This window comes from Gossypium hirsutum, chromosome A10 (genome assembly GCF_007990345.1).
Source record: "Gossypium hirsutum isolate 1008001.06 chromosome A10, Gossypium_hirsutum_v2.1, whole genome shotgun sequence".
Lineage (NCBI taxonomy): Eukaryota > Viridiplantae > Streptophyta > Magnoliopsida > Malvales > Malvaceae > Gossypium > Gossypium hirsutum.
The window spans coordinates 93,483,563-93,498,018 of NC_053433.1; the positions used below are offsets into that span (position 1 = coordinate 93,483,563).

At 31.1% G+C, this 14,456-nt stretch overlaps 1 protein-coding gene across 1 annotated transcript; it reads left to right on the forward strand.

Annotated features, from left to right (window-relative positions):
* The first annotated feature begins 1,034 nt into the window (after window positions 1-1,034).
* Window positions 1,035-5,201, forward strand: LOC107915315 (triacylglycerol lipase 2). The gene is made up of 9 exons (XM_016844483.2): window positions 1,035-1,466; window positions 1,538-1,657; window positions 1,965-2,105; window positions 2,188-2,298; window positions 2,391-2,534; window positions 2,621-2,661; window positions 3,875-3,954; window positions 4,157-4,252; window positions 4,563-5,201. The coding sequence occupies exons 1-9, from the start codon at window positions 1,284-1,286 to the stop codon at window positions 4,883-4,885; spliced, it is 1,239 nt and encodes a 412-aa protein (XP_016699972.2). The 5' UTR covers window positions 1,035-1,283; the 3' UTR covers window positions 4,886-5,201.
* The last annotated feature ends 9,255 nt before the right edge of the window (window positions 5,202-14,456 follow it).

Genomic DNA, 14,456 nt, shown 5'->3' on the forward strand with positions numbered 1-14,456 from the left:
AGGCCCACACTTGAAACAATGAACACTTTGACTATCAGGTCAATGTTTTTTATCCAATCCATAAGAATCAATAGAAAAGGCAAATCCTTTATAATACACTAGATCTGACTCGGTTATTAATAGAGTGATTAAATCTGGCATTGATTCAAAATCGTGGTACAACATGTATTCCCTCCTGTTCTGGTCATGGAATAGATGAAATGAATCAAAAAATGGATTTTTGTTCAAGAATGAAATCTTATTGGAACGGCCCAATTCATCCAATTCGGAACCATCTCACATCCCGAATCTAATGAAATAGGATACGTTGAGATGGTATTTTGTAAATAAGTAATTTTCTTGAATATATTAACTATTTCTTTATTTTTCGATCACTTGAAAGGGAAAAAAGAAATATCTTATTCTTTATTCAACAATTTCTGATCTCTAGTAGACTTCTAAGTAGGGGCCAACACACGAATTTCAAAATTATAATCTTTTAATTTTATAAGATTTTACAACACATATAATTTTATAAATATTTTTATTTTTTATTACATCTTAATTTTATAAAATTTAACATAACATAAAACTTTTTCTTTTTGTAAAATTTGGGTTTCACACCAACGAGGCAGGATTGAGAAAATGATTTCGGGATTTGAATGGGAGTTAGTGGTAATATATTAAATAAGGTTTGGGATGAGGTAAGTTTGGAAATTTATTGAAAATTTGGATTAGGGTTGACAAAAAATTATCCTAACCAGTCACGTTGCACATGCATTCATTCAAGTTTATAAGTTGAAAAAATCCCTAATGGGTGTGTAAGAAAGAGCGAAAGAGAGGGGAGAGGGAGATGATTTCTTTGATAGATGCATGGAACGGCTACCGAATATAATAATTCACCGATTCAGGTCAGTTTCACAAAATGAATAATTCACTTATAAATCTAAATGATAAACCGAATGTAATAATTCACCGATTCAGCTCAGTTTCACAAAATGAATAATTCACTTATAAATCTAAATGATAAATTTTCTTTTTAAAAGAAAAGCTTCATCTCTGGTCCCACTTTCGCTTCCCTTCTCACAGGAAATATTGTAAAAAGCCCCCATATTTTAAGCCTGGAAATCTTAGTTGACAGTTCTAAGTGCAAGGAATTATATACATAAAAGAAAACCAGTAACCTTTTTCCCACTCCTTCTGCTTCTTTATCTTCTTCCTTTGTCTTTATATATAATTGTATAGCCATTGATTTTAGCCTCAAAGAAATACCCAAAAAAAAACAAAAAAAAAACTAGCAAGTTATGGCTCCTAGTGAGCTCTTAAGTTTGGCCTCCTTGAGCTTATTACTGGCCTTGGTGGTCCAGCCTCATGAAGCATATGGCTCGACCCGTGGTTCGTTCCTCAGCAATGATGGTTCAGCAGCAGTCAATGGGATATGCGCCACCTCGGTGACTATCCATGGTTACAAATGCCAAGAACATGAAGTATGAACAACATTGATACAAAGTTTTCGGTTGGTGTTACTTTTAGATTAATTAATTAACTGTTTTTGCAGGTGAAAACAAAAGATGGATATATCCTTAGCATGCAAAGAATTCCAGAGCGACGTTTTGAAGGGAACAGTAATGCTGGAATCAAGAAGCAGCCTATACTCATACAACATGGTGTCCTTGTGGTGAGTCCTCCACCCAATATTCGAGTACCTTGAATTGAGTTTAATCTTAAAACAAAGGTAGTCTTTGGGTGGGAAGGGAAAAATGGATGAGTAAATTAAAAAGTTAAAAGGCTCAAATAAAGAAGAACATGTGCCGTGCACTCAATTTGTCGACCCAAGACGACACTTTAATTCACCCCATTCAAGGATAACTTTTTTAAAATTTAAAGAAAAGATTAGGCTTGATTTACGCACCGAAACTGATTATGGCATGAAACAGGCCACGTTTAGATGCATGATTATTGTGTTATTTGGGTTGGTTTGTCAGGATGGAATGACATGGCTCCTGAATTCACCACAACAAAATCTACCAATGATTTTGGCCGATAATGGATTCGATGTCTGGATTGCCAACACCAGAGGCACCAGATTCTGCAGGAAACATGTTTCCCTTGATTCCGCCCAGGCGGTTTTCTTCTTTCCTTTCCTGTTTTTTTCATCTGTAATAAAAATGTCAGAAAAAACTTAAAACTGATTGTTGAAAGTGGCAGGAGTTCTGGAATTGGTCGTGGGATGAACTGGTGAGTTTCGATCTACCAGCTGTTTTTGATTTTGTCTTCAACCAGACGCAGCAGAAGATTCATTACATTGGTCATTCCCTGGTGAGATGTCCCACTCTTTGTTATTTGTCTTCAAAATACATCATTCAACATGAGCAACAATACGAATATAATGGGGACATTGTGATTGACAGGGAACTCTTATAGGTCTGGCATCATTCTCAGAGGGGCATCAGGCAGACACGCTGAAATCCGCAGCGTTTCTAAGCCCGATTGCATACTTGAGCCACATGAATACTGCACTTGGCATGGTTGCTGCTAAAGCCTTTGTTGGTGAGGTCCGTAAGTAAGGAATACTCTCTTCATTCAACTTTTAACAACACTATACTAATGTTTTAAACATTTCATTGGTTTTGGCAAGCAGATCACTACTTGGTTCGGAGTAGCCGAATTCAATCCAAAAGGGTGAGAATCAATAGCTCAAAACCTGTTGTTTTTCTTATAGAATAGAATAAACCCTAGCTAACCAAAACTCAATTCGATTTGAAAAAATAAAAAAATTTGAATTTCGAGTTAATCGAATTAAGTTATTCAAATTATTCGAGTCAACTCAATAATAAATTTTGAATTTCAATCTGAATTTTAGCATTCGAATAGCTTGAATAATTCAAATAACAGATTAGTGTAAATATACTTTTTGTCCCTGTCAATTTTAAAAATTAACAAATTAGTCTCTCTTAACAAAAATTAAAAAAATAAAAATAATTTTCAAAAATTGAAAATAATTTTTAAAGTTCAAAATATTTATAAAAATTCTAAAAATTTGGACTTTATAAAAAAATTGTAAATTTTTTAAAAAATCTAAAGTTTATATAAAAAAGTTAAATTTTAAAAATTTTATAAAATAATAATTTTGGAATATAAATAAGTTAATTAATGATTCAACTCTATCATACTAAAATATTTTATTTTTTTATTATTTTGTTTTAAAAAAGTTTTCAAATATATTTAGCTTCAAATTTATATGTTCTAACATAGAAATAGTTACATTGTAACAAGATTTTAATTTAACATGTTTAATATTTTTAATTTAACTCGAAAACTCACTCTTAATTCGAGTTATCTGGAAATTTGAATAAGAAAAGAAAAACTACATCATTTTAATAAATGTTTTCTAAAATTAAAAGTCAAAATTATTAAGTTAAAAATCAAAATTACCGTCGTTTTCATAAATGTTTATCCATTAGTCTTACTTTCTTTTCCGAATCCTCCTACTTTCCTTTTTTCTTTCCTTTACTCAAAATTAACCTAAAAGCTTATACTTCATCTACTAGTTAAATAATCAGTCCATATAAACACAACATTGAGTATAAATAATAGGATTTATTAACTCGACTCAATTTGAAATTCTTTTACTTGATTTAACTCGATTCAAAAAAAATTCAAATTGAATTTGATTGTTAAAATAGAATTCGTTAACTCGAGTAAGTCAAAAAATTTTACTCGACTCGATCGAATACTTACTCCTAATTTTAACTATGTTTAACCATTTAAAATAACGGTGGGAACATAAGATTACGGCTGCAATAGCATCAGATATGTTCACAAACACAAGCCAACCGAAAACGATTTCATGTGAATCAAGAGCTTAGATCCTGTTTTTCTCTGCTCTTGACAGACAGAAGGCATCAGCTTTTCTCAAGCGTTTATGCAATTACCCTGGAGTTGACTGCTATGACCTATTAACTGCTATTACTGGTACTAAATCCATGCTCAACTTCTTCAATCTTAATGCTTGCAATACACCATACACAGCTTTCCTATGTTACTCGAACTCGGATGTAACTAATATATTTGTAGATTATGAGATTCATTATTTGAATACAATCAAATCAATGCATTGGAATAGAATTAGTTGTGAGAAAAAATGCTGAATTCATTTTGTTATTGTAAATTCGAGGAAAAAATTGCTGTCTCAATTTTTCAACCGTTGATCTTTTCATAAAGAATGAGCCTCAATCCACAGCAACCAAAAACATGGTTCACTTGGCACAGAGTAAGTCTATGAAACCCAAATCTCCTTGTAGCATTTCCTCCATGTTGTTTGCACACGTAAAAATCGGGTTCTAGAACGTAATAACATTTCTTCGGGATTTGCTGTCGTCCTCATGTACGTATAGTTTCAGACTCTTACTAAAGAGCTTAATAAGCGTACGCTAGGGTAACGATCAAATCCCGATACGTAATGTCCTGGAACCCGGTTTTTCCATCATCTATATGATGATGTTAGATATGTGTTCTAGCCTTTCAGAATTGTCATAAACGAGACTTGTAAATGACTAAAGAGTAGGTGATGAAAATTACAGCTGTCCGAGACGGAGTTATAGCGAAATACAACTACGGCAGACCGGACTATAACCGGATGCACTACGGAGAAGCCAAGCCACCAGTTTACAACATCTCTGCAATCCCACGAAACCTTCCCATCTTCATCAGCTACGGCGGCCAAGACGCTCTTTCAGATGTTAAAGATGTTCTACTATTGCTGGACAGCCTCAAGTTCCATGATGAGGACAAGCTCATGGTTCAGTTCATCAAAGATTACGCCCATGCCGATTTCATCATGGGAACCAACGCCAAGGATATTGTATACAATCAAGTCCTTCGGTTCTTCAAAAATCAACAATGATACGTTTTGCACAATCTAATCTGATCGGATTTTCTGAACCAGCTGCTTCAATTATCTGTTTGGTAATAAAACCAAGCAGTTTCTATGTATCAGTCTGTCTACACTATTTCACGTTTTTCTCCCTCTCTTTTCTAGCCATTCCGTGAATTGGTTGTCATATTGGACCCCATTATGGACAAACCTGGACATTGGCTACATTTAACAATACTCAAACTCGAAACTTTATTCAAACGTATTTAACTGCTTGTCACTGTAGTAAACAGGCATCGGTCAAAAATTAAAATCAAAAATTAAATTATGATTTTAATTTTTTTTATTTAATTCTTCTATTTTAATTTCATATTATTTAATTTCTATAATTTTATAATATTATTAAATAATCCAAATAGTTATATGAGTAAATTATTAAAATAGTCACTTTTGTTTATTTCAGATTACATTTTAGTCACTTATGTTTGAAATATTACGTTTTAGTTACTTACGTTATCGCGTTGTAACATTTTAGTCACTGAGTCGTTAATTACCGTTAACGGTGTAATTGTAAGTTGACATTGCACGTTAAATCATTATTTTAAATAAGAATTTTAGGTTAATTCATACAATTGGTCCCCATATTTTTTTATTTTAAACAATTTAATTTTTTTATTTTTTTTATTTTTCATTATCTTCTATTTCTCCCTCTGTTTTCTTCCCTCCCCCGTTTCTTTTAACATAATTTTTTTATGTTTGTCATTTGTTAAAACTAGTCCTTATACTTTTTTTTTTGAATTGGGAGAAGCAGAAGAAAATGAAAAAAAAGTTAAAAGAATATAAAAGAAAAAAATTAAATTGCTCAAAAAAAAATATAGGGACAAATTTTAGAATTTAACCTAAAATTTTCGTTTGAAATGACGATATAACATATCAGGTCAACTTACTATTACATCATTAACGGTAATTAACGGCTAAATAACTAGAATATTACAACACAATAACGTAAGTGACTAAAACGTAACATTTCAAACATAAGTGACTAAATTGTAACTAGAAACAAACAAAAATAACAAACAAAATTGACTATTTTAATAGTTTATCCTAATTATATTGATAACTATTTTAGATAAATGTTAACTAGTTTTAGTTCTTTTTCTAATTATTTAACTAGTTTTCTACCCGTGTGATGCGCGGGTTAATATTGTATTTTATAAAACTATTATTATTTAAATAAGAATGTATTAATTAAAAATATTAATATATAATGTTTAAGAGATATAAACAACTTAAAAAATATACTTAAATTTAAAGTATAAAATAATAATTAAAACAAAAAATTAAATGCATGCAAATAATTTTAGTTGAAAATTTCAATAAAATATAGTGAAGAATTTTTGTTTCCTTTAGTCTAATCGACAAATAAAATTTAAAAAATATTGCTACAACATTAATATAAAGTAGTATTCTAAAAAAAATTTATTATAATTATATAATCAATATATGTATAATATTTTCTGGGTTGGAAATTTGAAAATATAATAACATCTCTATTTCCAATTTTCATTTGTTGAATAATTGTTGAAGTTTGAATTTCTTCCATTCTAGTGTTTCTAGAATTACTATTAGGTTCAGTTGGAAAGACAGGTATATGAACTGTTTTCAGTCCTATTGGTGTTGAACTTATACTAATATTATCTTCATCTTCCTCTATTTGAGTATTTGAGGGTAAAACTAAATTATCATTTGTATTTGTTATAGCATTATTTTTAAAATATAATCTATCTTCTGATGACATATATTCTATAGTACTTAGACGTTTTGAAGTACTAGCACTACTTATTCTATCTATCATTCAGTCTCTTGGTATCGATGAATCTCTTATGTAGCGACGTAACAATTTTTGCTTTGGGTCACTAATTGAGGTGATTATTTGAAATTTTGAAAATGGAATTTCGGTTTTAAAGAGAAAAGGAGTCGCCACCGATCTTTTTTCTAGGTGTGATCGGACACCTAATAAATCATTTTTTTTAGTGAAGAACACTTATTCTTGAACAAAAATGAAGGCCGAATTTGGGTCTACGCGAAAATCTAGAGAAAATAGGGTTCAGGAGTCGGTTACGCACGAGGAAGGTATTAGCACCCTCGCGACGCCCAAAATTGGTATCTTTATTAAACATGTATTGTCTTAATTTTCTAAAATACGAGTTCAGTTTAAATTTTAATCGTGATCCGATCAACACACGAGAATTTTTAAAATTTCAATTTCTTTTGAGAAGGGCGTTCATTTTTTAACATGAGCCGACGAAATCCACCCAACATAGCGATGAAATCAACGACTTAATGTTAAGTCGGCACGTTGCCTTATTTATTGAAATTAATTTAAAGACATGAACAAAAATATTTCTAGATAGAACAAATAAAAGTAAAAGAAAACTAAAATTGATGTTGCACTATGGTATGAAATACTATGCTAAATTCGGGACAGACAAATAATGAAAAGTTAAGAATATACGAAACAGATAATATATAAAACATTAACAATATTCATGCAATAATATAGTATAAAGCAATAATAATGCATATGGTATTTAAACATGATAACAATACACTATGTAAAAAATGCCCTAATGCGACACTTTTTTTGACCTAAGACGACGTAAAAAAGGTTGGCATAGGCTTCGCGACGCTTCTCCCGACGCTTCCAAAAAGGTTGTATATAGTGCAGTTGGTACAGGCTTCGCAACACTTTTGAAAAAACGTCGGTATAAGTCAACATAAGCCGACGCTTATTGAAAAGTTGCGAAAGTCTTAGTCAATGCCGACCTTTAAAATGGGTTGGTATAGACCTAGTTAAGACCAACCTTTGAAAAATGTTGTTATAAACCTGTATAAGGCAACTATAAAAAGGTTTGTATAGTTCTTGTCTAAGGCAACTTTTAAGAATAGTTGGGATAGATCCGTCTATGGCAACCTTTAAAAGGTTGGGATTGACTCATTTAAGGCAACCGTAAAAAGGTTGGGATATGCCTTGTCTAAAGCAACCCTTAAAAAAAATTGGTATAAACCTTATCTAAAGCAACTTTTTAAAAAAGTTGAGATAGATCTTGTCTAAGGCAACCTTTAGGAAAGGTTGGGATAGGCATGTTTAAGGCAACCTTTTAAAAATGTTAGAATAGACATTGTCTAAGGCAACCTTAAAATAAGGTTGGGATAGACTTGTTTAAAGCAACGTTAAAAAGGTTGCGATAGATTCTTCTAAGGTAACCTTAAAAACATTAGTATATATCTTATCTAAGGCGACTTTTAGCAAAGGTTGAGATTGACCTGTCTAAGATAACGTTAAAAATGTTGAAATAGACCTGTTTACAGCAACCCTAAAAAAGTTAGGATAGACCTTTTCCAATGCAACTTGAAAATGTTGGAATAGATCTTTGCCTCATGTATGATTATTTTTTACGACGTTTTCCCCGATTTTTAAGAGCCTATTTTGGTGAAATATGAGCAAATTTGTATGTATTGGGTGTGGAAAAGTTTGAGTCAATATTAATTGAACAATTAATTAATATAAAATGATCATATAAATACAAATTATCATTGAATAATGCAGTTAGTAATTTATATACAAATTCTAATAGAAGTTGTCAACATGTTGCGAACATACATAAAAAATTATACAAAATCCTAATAAAAGCAGTCAATAGGCTGCAACATGTTGTCAACTTGATTCCGATGACACCAAAAAATTATGAGACAATTGGATTCATCAACCACTATAACATATATATATAATACATAATATGCAATAAGCCTCATTCATCATCATCCGAACTGAAGGCTTTATCATCAACTCCGCTACTTTGAAATTCAATTGAAAAAATAGCAATGTACATTTTCTATTTATACAAGTTAGATAAATACATGAGAATAATATTTTAATATTAACCAAAGAACCATAAATTGAAGCTAAATAAAGAGTTTTCATCAGTACATCCACTAACTATTAGTTGAGCAAGCAATGAAGACATCAAATAAGAACATAGCATTCAATTACAACAATCAATGTCTATTAAACCATTAACAAACTTATTGGCAATCTAGTTATAAAATAGTCACCTTAATTACTATGCTTATTATGAAAAACCTTGTACTTACTTGACATTCCCTTTGCCATGCACTCATCGATGAGAGCCTTATACTTTTTATCATGAGCATCCAACATTTCCATGAACTTTGCCTCTCGAATTTCAGTTAATTTCATAAATCTTTCTTCTGCCTCAGCTATCAAATGAGCTTCTCGCTCTGCAGCCTCCATACGAAATTGAGATTCTGCTTCCTCGAGTAGAGTTTTCTCTCGAACTGCTTGTTCGACTTGAATTATTTGTATTTGCTGGACATGTTTAGCTCTCATCTCTTCAATCATTGTACTGATGGACGATGTAGATTGGCTTCCTCGGGTAACTGACCCATAGCCAAACAACCTGGATTTGGTCATCCCACATCCATATCCCAACATTTTTCCATCATTTTCAGGGCCAAACACTTGTGTATAGACCTCGTTTTCTAATTCAGTATTATCTTGAGGTGTGAAAGAACTCTCAGGTGTTGGCATAGAGTCTTTAACCATCTTGCATGCTTCATCCTACAGTTATCTTTAATTAAAAAAATCTATTTTGAAAAAAAAATAAATATAAATAAATAAATAATACCCATTTATTTCTTACATAAACTTGTTGTGCTGCCTCACTACTCAATTTGTCACTCCCATCTTTGCGCAAATGTTGAAATCTAAACTGCTCTAAATGCGAGGGTTCACGGCCTTCATTCTTAGCCTATTATACAACAAAACAATAGTTGTTAACATTATTCACCAACGAGCACAGAATAATTAATATAAGTTACATATTTATTAATATGTAATACTTACAAACTGTGCATTGACGGTTGCATATCCCGTACGACCAGCAGTATGTGCATAACGCACCTTTGTTCGGGATTCTTTCATCTTTTCTGATTGTGCCTATTGTTTAAATTAATAAGAAAAAATATGAGAGTAATAGGAAAACTAAGTTTATTATGCCTCATTCAACAAATCATGCATTTATGCACTACTTTGATCATATCGTAAGTGGAAGTAGGAAAAATGGGACATTTAATCTAATAAAAGTGCATACCGCAGCTTGTGGTGTTCCCCATCGCTCCACTAGCCAGTTCCATTGATCATCATGCACACCAGGAGGATTGTTTTCGTATATTTCTTGAATCGGTCGACCTTCTTGGACCATCTTTTTTTAGTATCTAGTTTTCAAAGTCGATTTAAACTCCTTCTAAAGTTTTCCAACATGTGAGAGGATGTCTGAGTCCTCCACCTTACCTTAGAGATCAAACTTTTCCTACACGTATAACAAAATAATGTAACAAGTACTCATTACATACAATTTCAAATAATGCAAAATTATTGCAATACATTAAATTAGAAAATGGTTATGTACTACATACATGAACGATTGCCAATATGTTTTCCAACACATATTTAGGAAGATGTTTCCAATGTTTTGTATTTAAAGGACATATAGAACCAGCCCTTGCAATTGTACCGAGAAATTCAGCCAATTTGGACGCTTCCTTCCCAATAGGCTGGCCATATTGGTTGGCATCTACTACTATACGAGTTCCAGGTTGAAGATTCCATATGTCTTTCATGTTTGTAGGCCCTCACTTTCTCTTAGTACCCTTAGTAGTCTCTGTCAAAAGTAACAATTATATTTTAGATATGAAAATTGAAAAAAATTATGTATCAATGTGAAAAAATAAATACAATACAGAAGCAAATTGTGTATATGTAAAAAAGAAAAAAAACCACTCTTAATTATATAAAAGCATAATAAAAGATTTTATTTATCATAAAAAACACATAATACGTTCATGTTATAATTATGCTCTCACCATTTAAACAGCTATACCTTTTCTTTATTTATTATTCTCTTTATCTACATTGAAACAGCTATACCTTTTCTTTTCTTATTTTACCACTGCTTGTAAATTATATCTTATACTTATGCTCTCACCATTCACCATTCCTCTATTATTTTAGTTCAAAGAAATTTCATTAATTCCACCACCAATGTAGTATTTTAAGATACAAAATTACTCACGTAGCTGATATTACGATGAGGCCAAACTAACAAATAAAAATGTTAGCATTAGACTATAAGGTTTCTAACTCTATATTCGAGAATGTAAAATTCTTCGACACTATAAGTCACATTTTTTATTTTAATGCAATGGAATTACTTTTACAGTATTATCAATTACATTTCAATTAGAGAAAAGATGAAACGGAGTTTTTGGAAGTTAAAAATGCAACACTAACTGGTCGAACGTGAAGCACAGAGCAAAACATTCAATTGTAAGATCAAACATATAGTTTTAATTGCAAACTGGAAAATTATATACGCATATGTATGTTTGCAAGATCAACTACATTTTATTTACTTCTATCCTTTCTTTGTGTATAAAATAAATCCATTTCAACAGATTACTTTAAAGCAATAAAACTTGAGAGTGAATCGGTTCAAAAGACAAGGATAAAGTATTGAACGGATTAGAACATGCAAAAATTGAACTCACTCTGCTTTATATATAATTCATACATCAAATATTAACTAATGCATAGACATCAAAGTATCAAATATTTGTAATACTATCTTATTCTAAATAGCAAATGCTTTAAAAACACTTTAATAAGTAAAATTACCGACTTAAATTATTATGTTTTAAAATTTTGCAATTTCTAGGAAGATAAATGAAGAAAAACAAAAAAACACTTTTAGTTTAAAGATTGAAATTTTCAAAATTTATAACAGTTTTGCACTTTTGTTATACCTAGGGAAAATATATATCATAATCAAATAAAATTAGTAAAGCTCAAATTTCATTAGATATTTGAATAAAACAGTAATTGCAAGTAAACTAGAAAACAAAAAACAAATAGAAAGATCAGTGGGGCAAAAAACCAAACACAAAGTTAAAGCCGAAATTTACCTGTTTCTCTGTATATTGTGAACAAAATGAAAACTAGAAAACAAACAGAAGCCAATGGATGTACCATCCAGAGTTGCAGGTACTCCCTCTACTGATTGAGTTGGAGTTTCATCTCCCGTGCTTTGACTATCGGTAGCAACACTTCCCAAGGCGTTCGAACCTGTCGAAGAGCCCCTCGAAGAGAATCGTACACCTTTTAATGTTCGCCTTTTGCCAATCATTTTCCTAGAAAACAAACAGTTGATGATTAACGACGAAGCACCCAGCACAGCATTGAAAAGAAAATCATAAGTTTTGAGGAGGAGGAAAAACCGGGAAAATATGAATTTTAAACTTTCTACTCCCAGGAAACTTGAAACCTACTGTAAACTGAGCAAGACTTACTTTTTATTTTAGATTTTAGGGTTTGTCAAAAGATGGAGAATCTGTACTGCATTCTATTAAAACAAAACAAAAAAAAGCAAAAAGGGTAAATAAATTTGCATATTTGAATAAAAACAACCCAAAAATAAAACAGCCCAAGGAAATATCCAACAAAACAACAAAAGAGAAGCAAATATTTGAATATTTACATAAATTTATATTCTATTCAATTTTCAAAATAATAACCAAAAAATTATTTTTTATAAATAAATTAAAATTAACAAATAACACATCAAACTTAAACAAATTATAATATGATTAGTAATATGTACCTCACATAAATAAATTAAATTTATACTTAAAAAATGAAATACCATAACAAAATTTACTATGTACCCTAGTTGTGAAGTATTTGATTTCTTTAATGTTTCTTTCTTACAGGGAAGAAGATGGCTTTAAGATATTTGATTTCTCCGTTTTTTTACATCAACAACATTTGATGCACATCAATGGGATGTGAACCAAAATTAAATAAATAAATTAGATAAATAACACATCAAAATCCATTGCTAATTCAGTTTATAATATTATATAATACATACTGTCATTCTCTATCTCATTGAAGCTTTAATCGTTAGAAACTTTTAGGTGGGTTATGGCCGGAATAATGGAGTCTTATCAAAATCTATACTTGAGTTTTAAAAAGAATCAAAGGCAAGCTAAATCTGCTCAGGGAAGGGAAGAGCTAGACATGCATACACCTACCAAATAGAATATACATATATAATATTTCTTCCTTTTGTATTTGACACTTTAGGAGAAATGCGAAATTTGAAAATTAAATTGTTTTATTTTCCTAAGAGAAACTAAGTTAAATTACTGATGTTAAGAAAGTAAAGTTAAATTTATTTCCCAAAAACTAAAAGTAGGAATTTTAAAAAGCAATACTTTGAAGCATTATCACGAAGGCCATGTAACCAAATTACGGTTGCTTGGTGCCTACCTTTGGGCCTAACCACATGAGTTCTTCCAGATTCAAGTGCCTCCCTTCTACCACCTGATATTTCTTATGGCACAGTTCAAGTATTAACCATTAAAATGTAACACAAGGAGGAAAAACATGCTTGTGAATTTGTAAAAAATCTAACTCAGTTAATATATATACCAATCCACCATGCATACAATGAGGAATCGATTGATTCAATTGCGTCAAGAACAATCAAAAAAATTATGCAGACTTGCTAAATCATTATAGACATTACCCCTATGAGTAAGATGGAGCAAAGCAGATTAACCAGAACCAAGATGAAAGAAGAATGAAACTTTAAAAGTCAACTATTTTTGAGAATTAACAGGTTGAATAAAACAGCAAATTGAACTCTAAAAATTTATAAATAAAGAAAAATAGAAAAAGGAGAAACAGGGGAAATTCATTCTGCTATACTGCATTAAAAATGTCAATTATACTAAATCTTTGCACTTCAAAACATCATTCTTGTTCAAATTAAAACTAAAATTATTAAGTTACAATATGATTATTACACTGCGGATATTCATCATCTTCTACAGGGGTTTCAACGCCTAGATTGAACAAATCTCTTGGCGTTACTCTGATAACATGGAGCCATCCTTCACTCTTGCCATCCTCAACATAAAATACTTGTTTCGCTTGAGAAGCCAGTATGTACGGATCGTCCGAATCACGATTCCCTGTATGGATAAGCTTAGAAAATTTCACCATAATAAAACCATTAGCATCCTTCTTCATACTTCTAGGAGATTTAATATTCACCCAATCACATCTAAGCATAATAACCCAAAACCTTTCATAATAGTTTAGCTCGATAATTTCAATGCAATTGCCATAATAGTTTCTCCCGTCAGCAAAAACCATCATGCCACTGTTTTGAGTCTTACGATGTTGCTCAATTTTTTTAGTATGGACCTTAAAACCATTAATTATAAGTCCATCATATGTGGAAACCACCTTATGTGGTCCTCAAGCAAGAGCAATTACATCAGCATCAACTTGTTCAACTTCCATCTTTGGAATCTAACCATATAGTAGGAAATCAATTAACTATTATTCTATGATCAAATTTCTACAATGTTTTCTCATTATATAGATATTTGACTAAATTATTTTAATAGTGACAGTTTACTTATTTCGCAAGCCATATTGGGAACTTTTCAA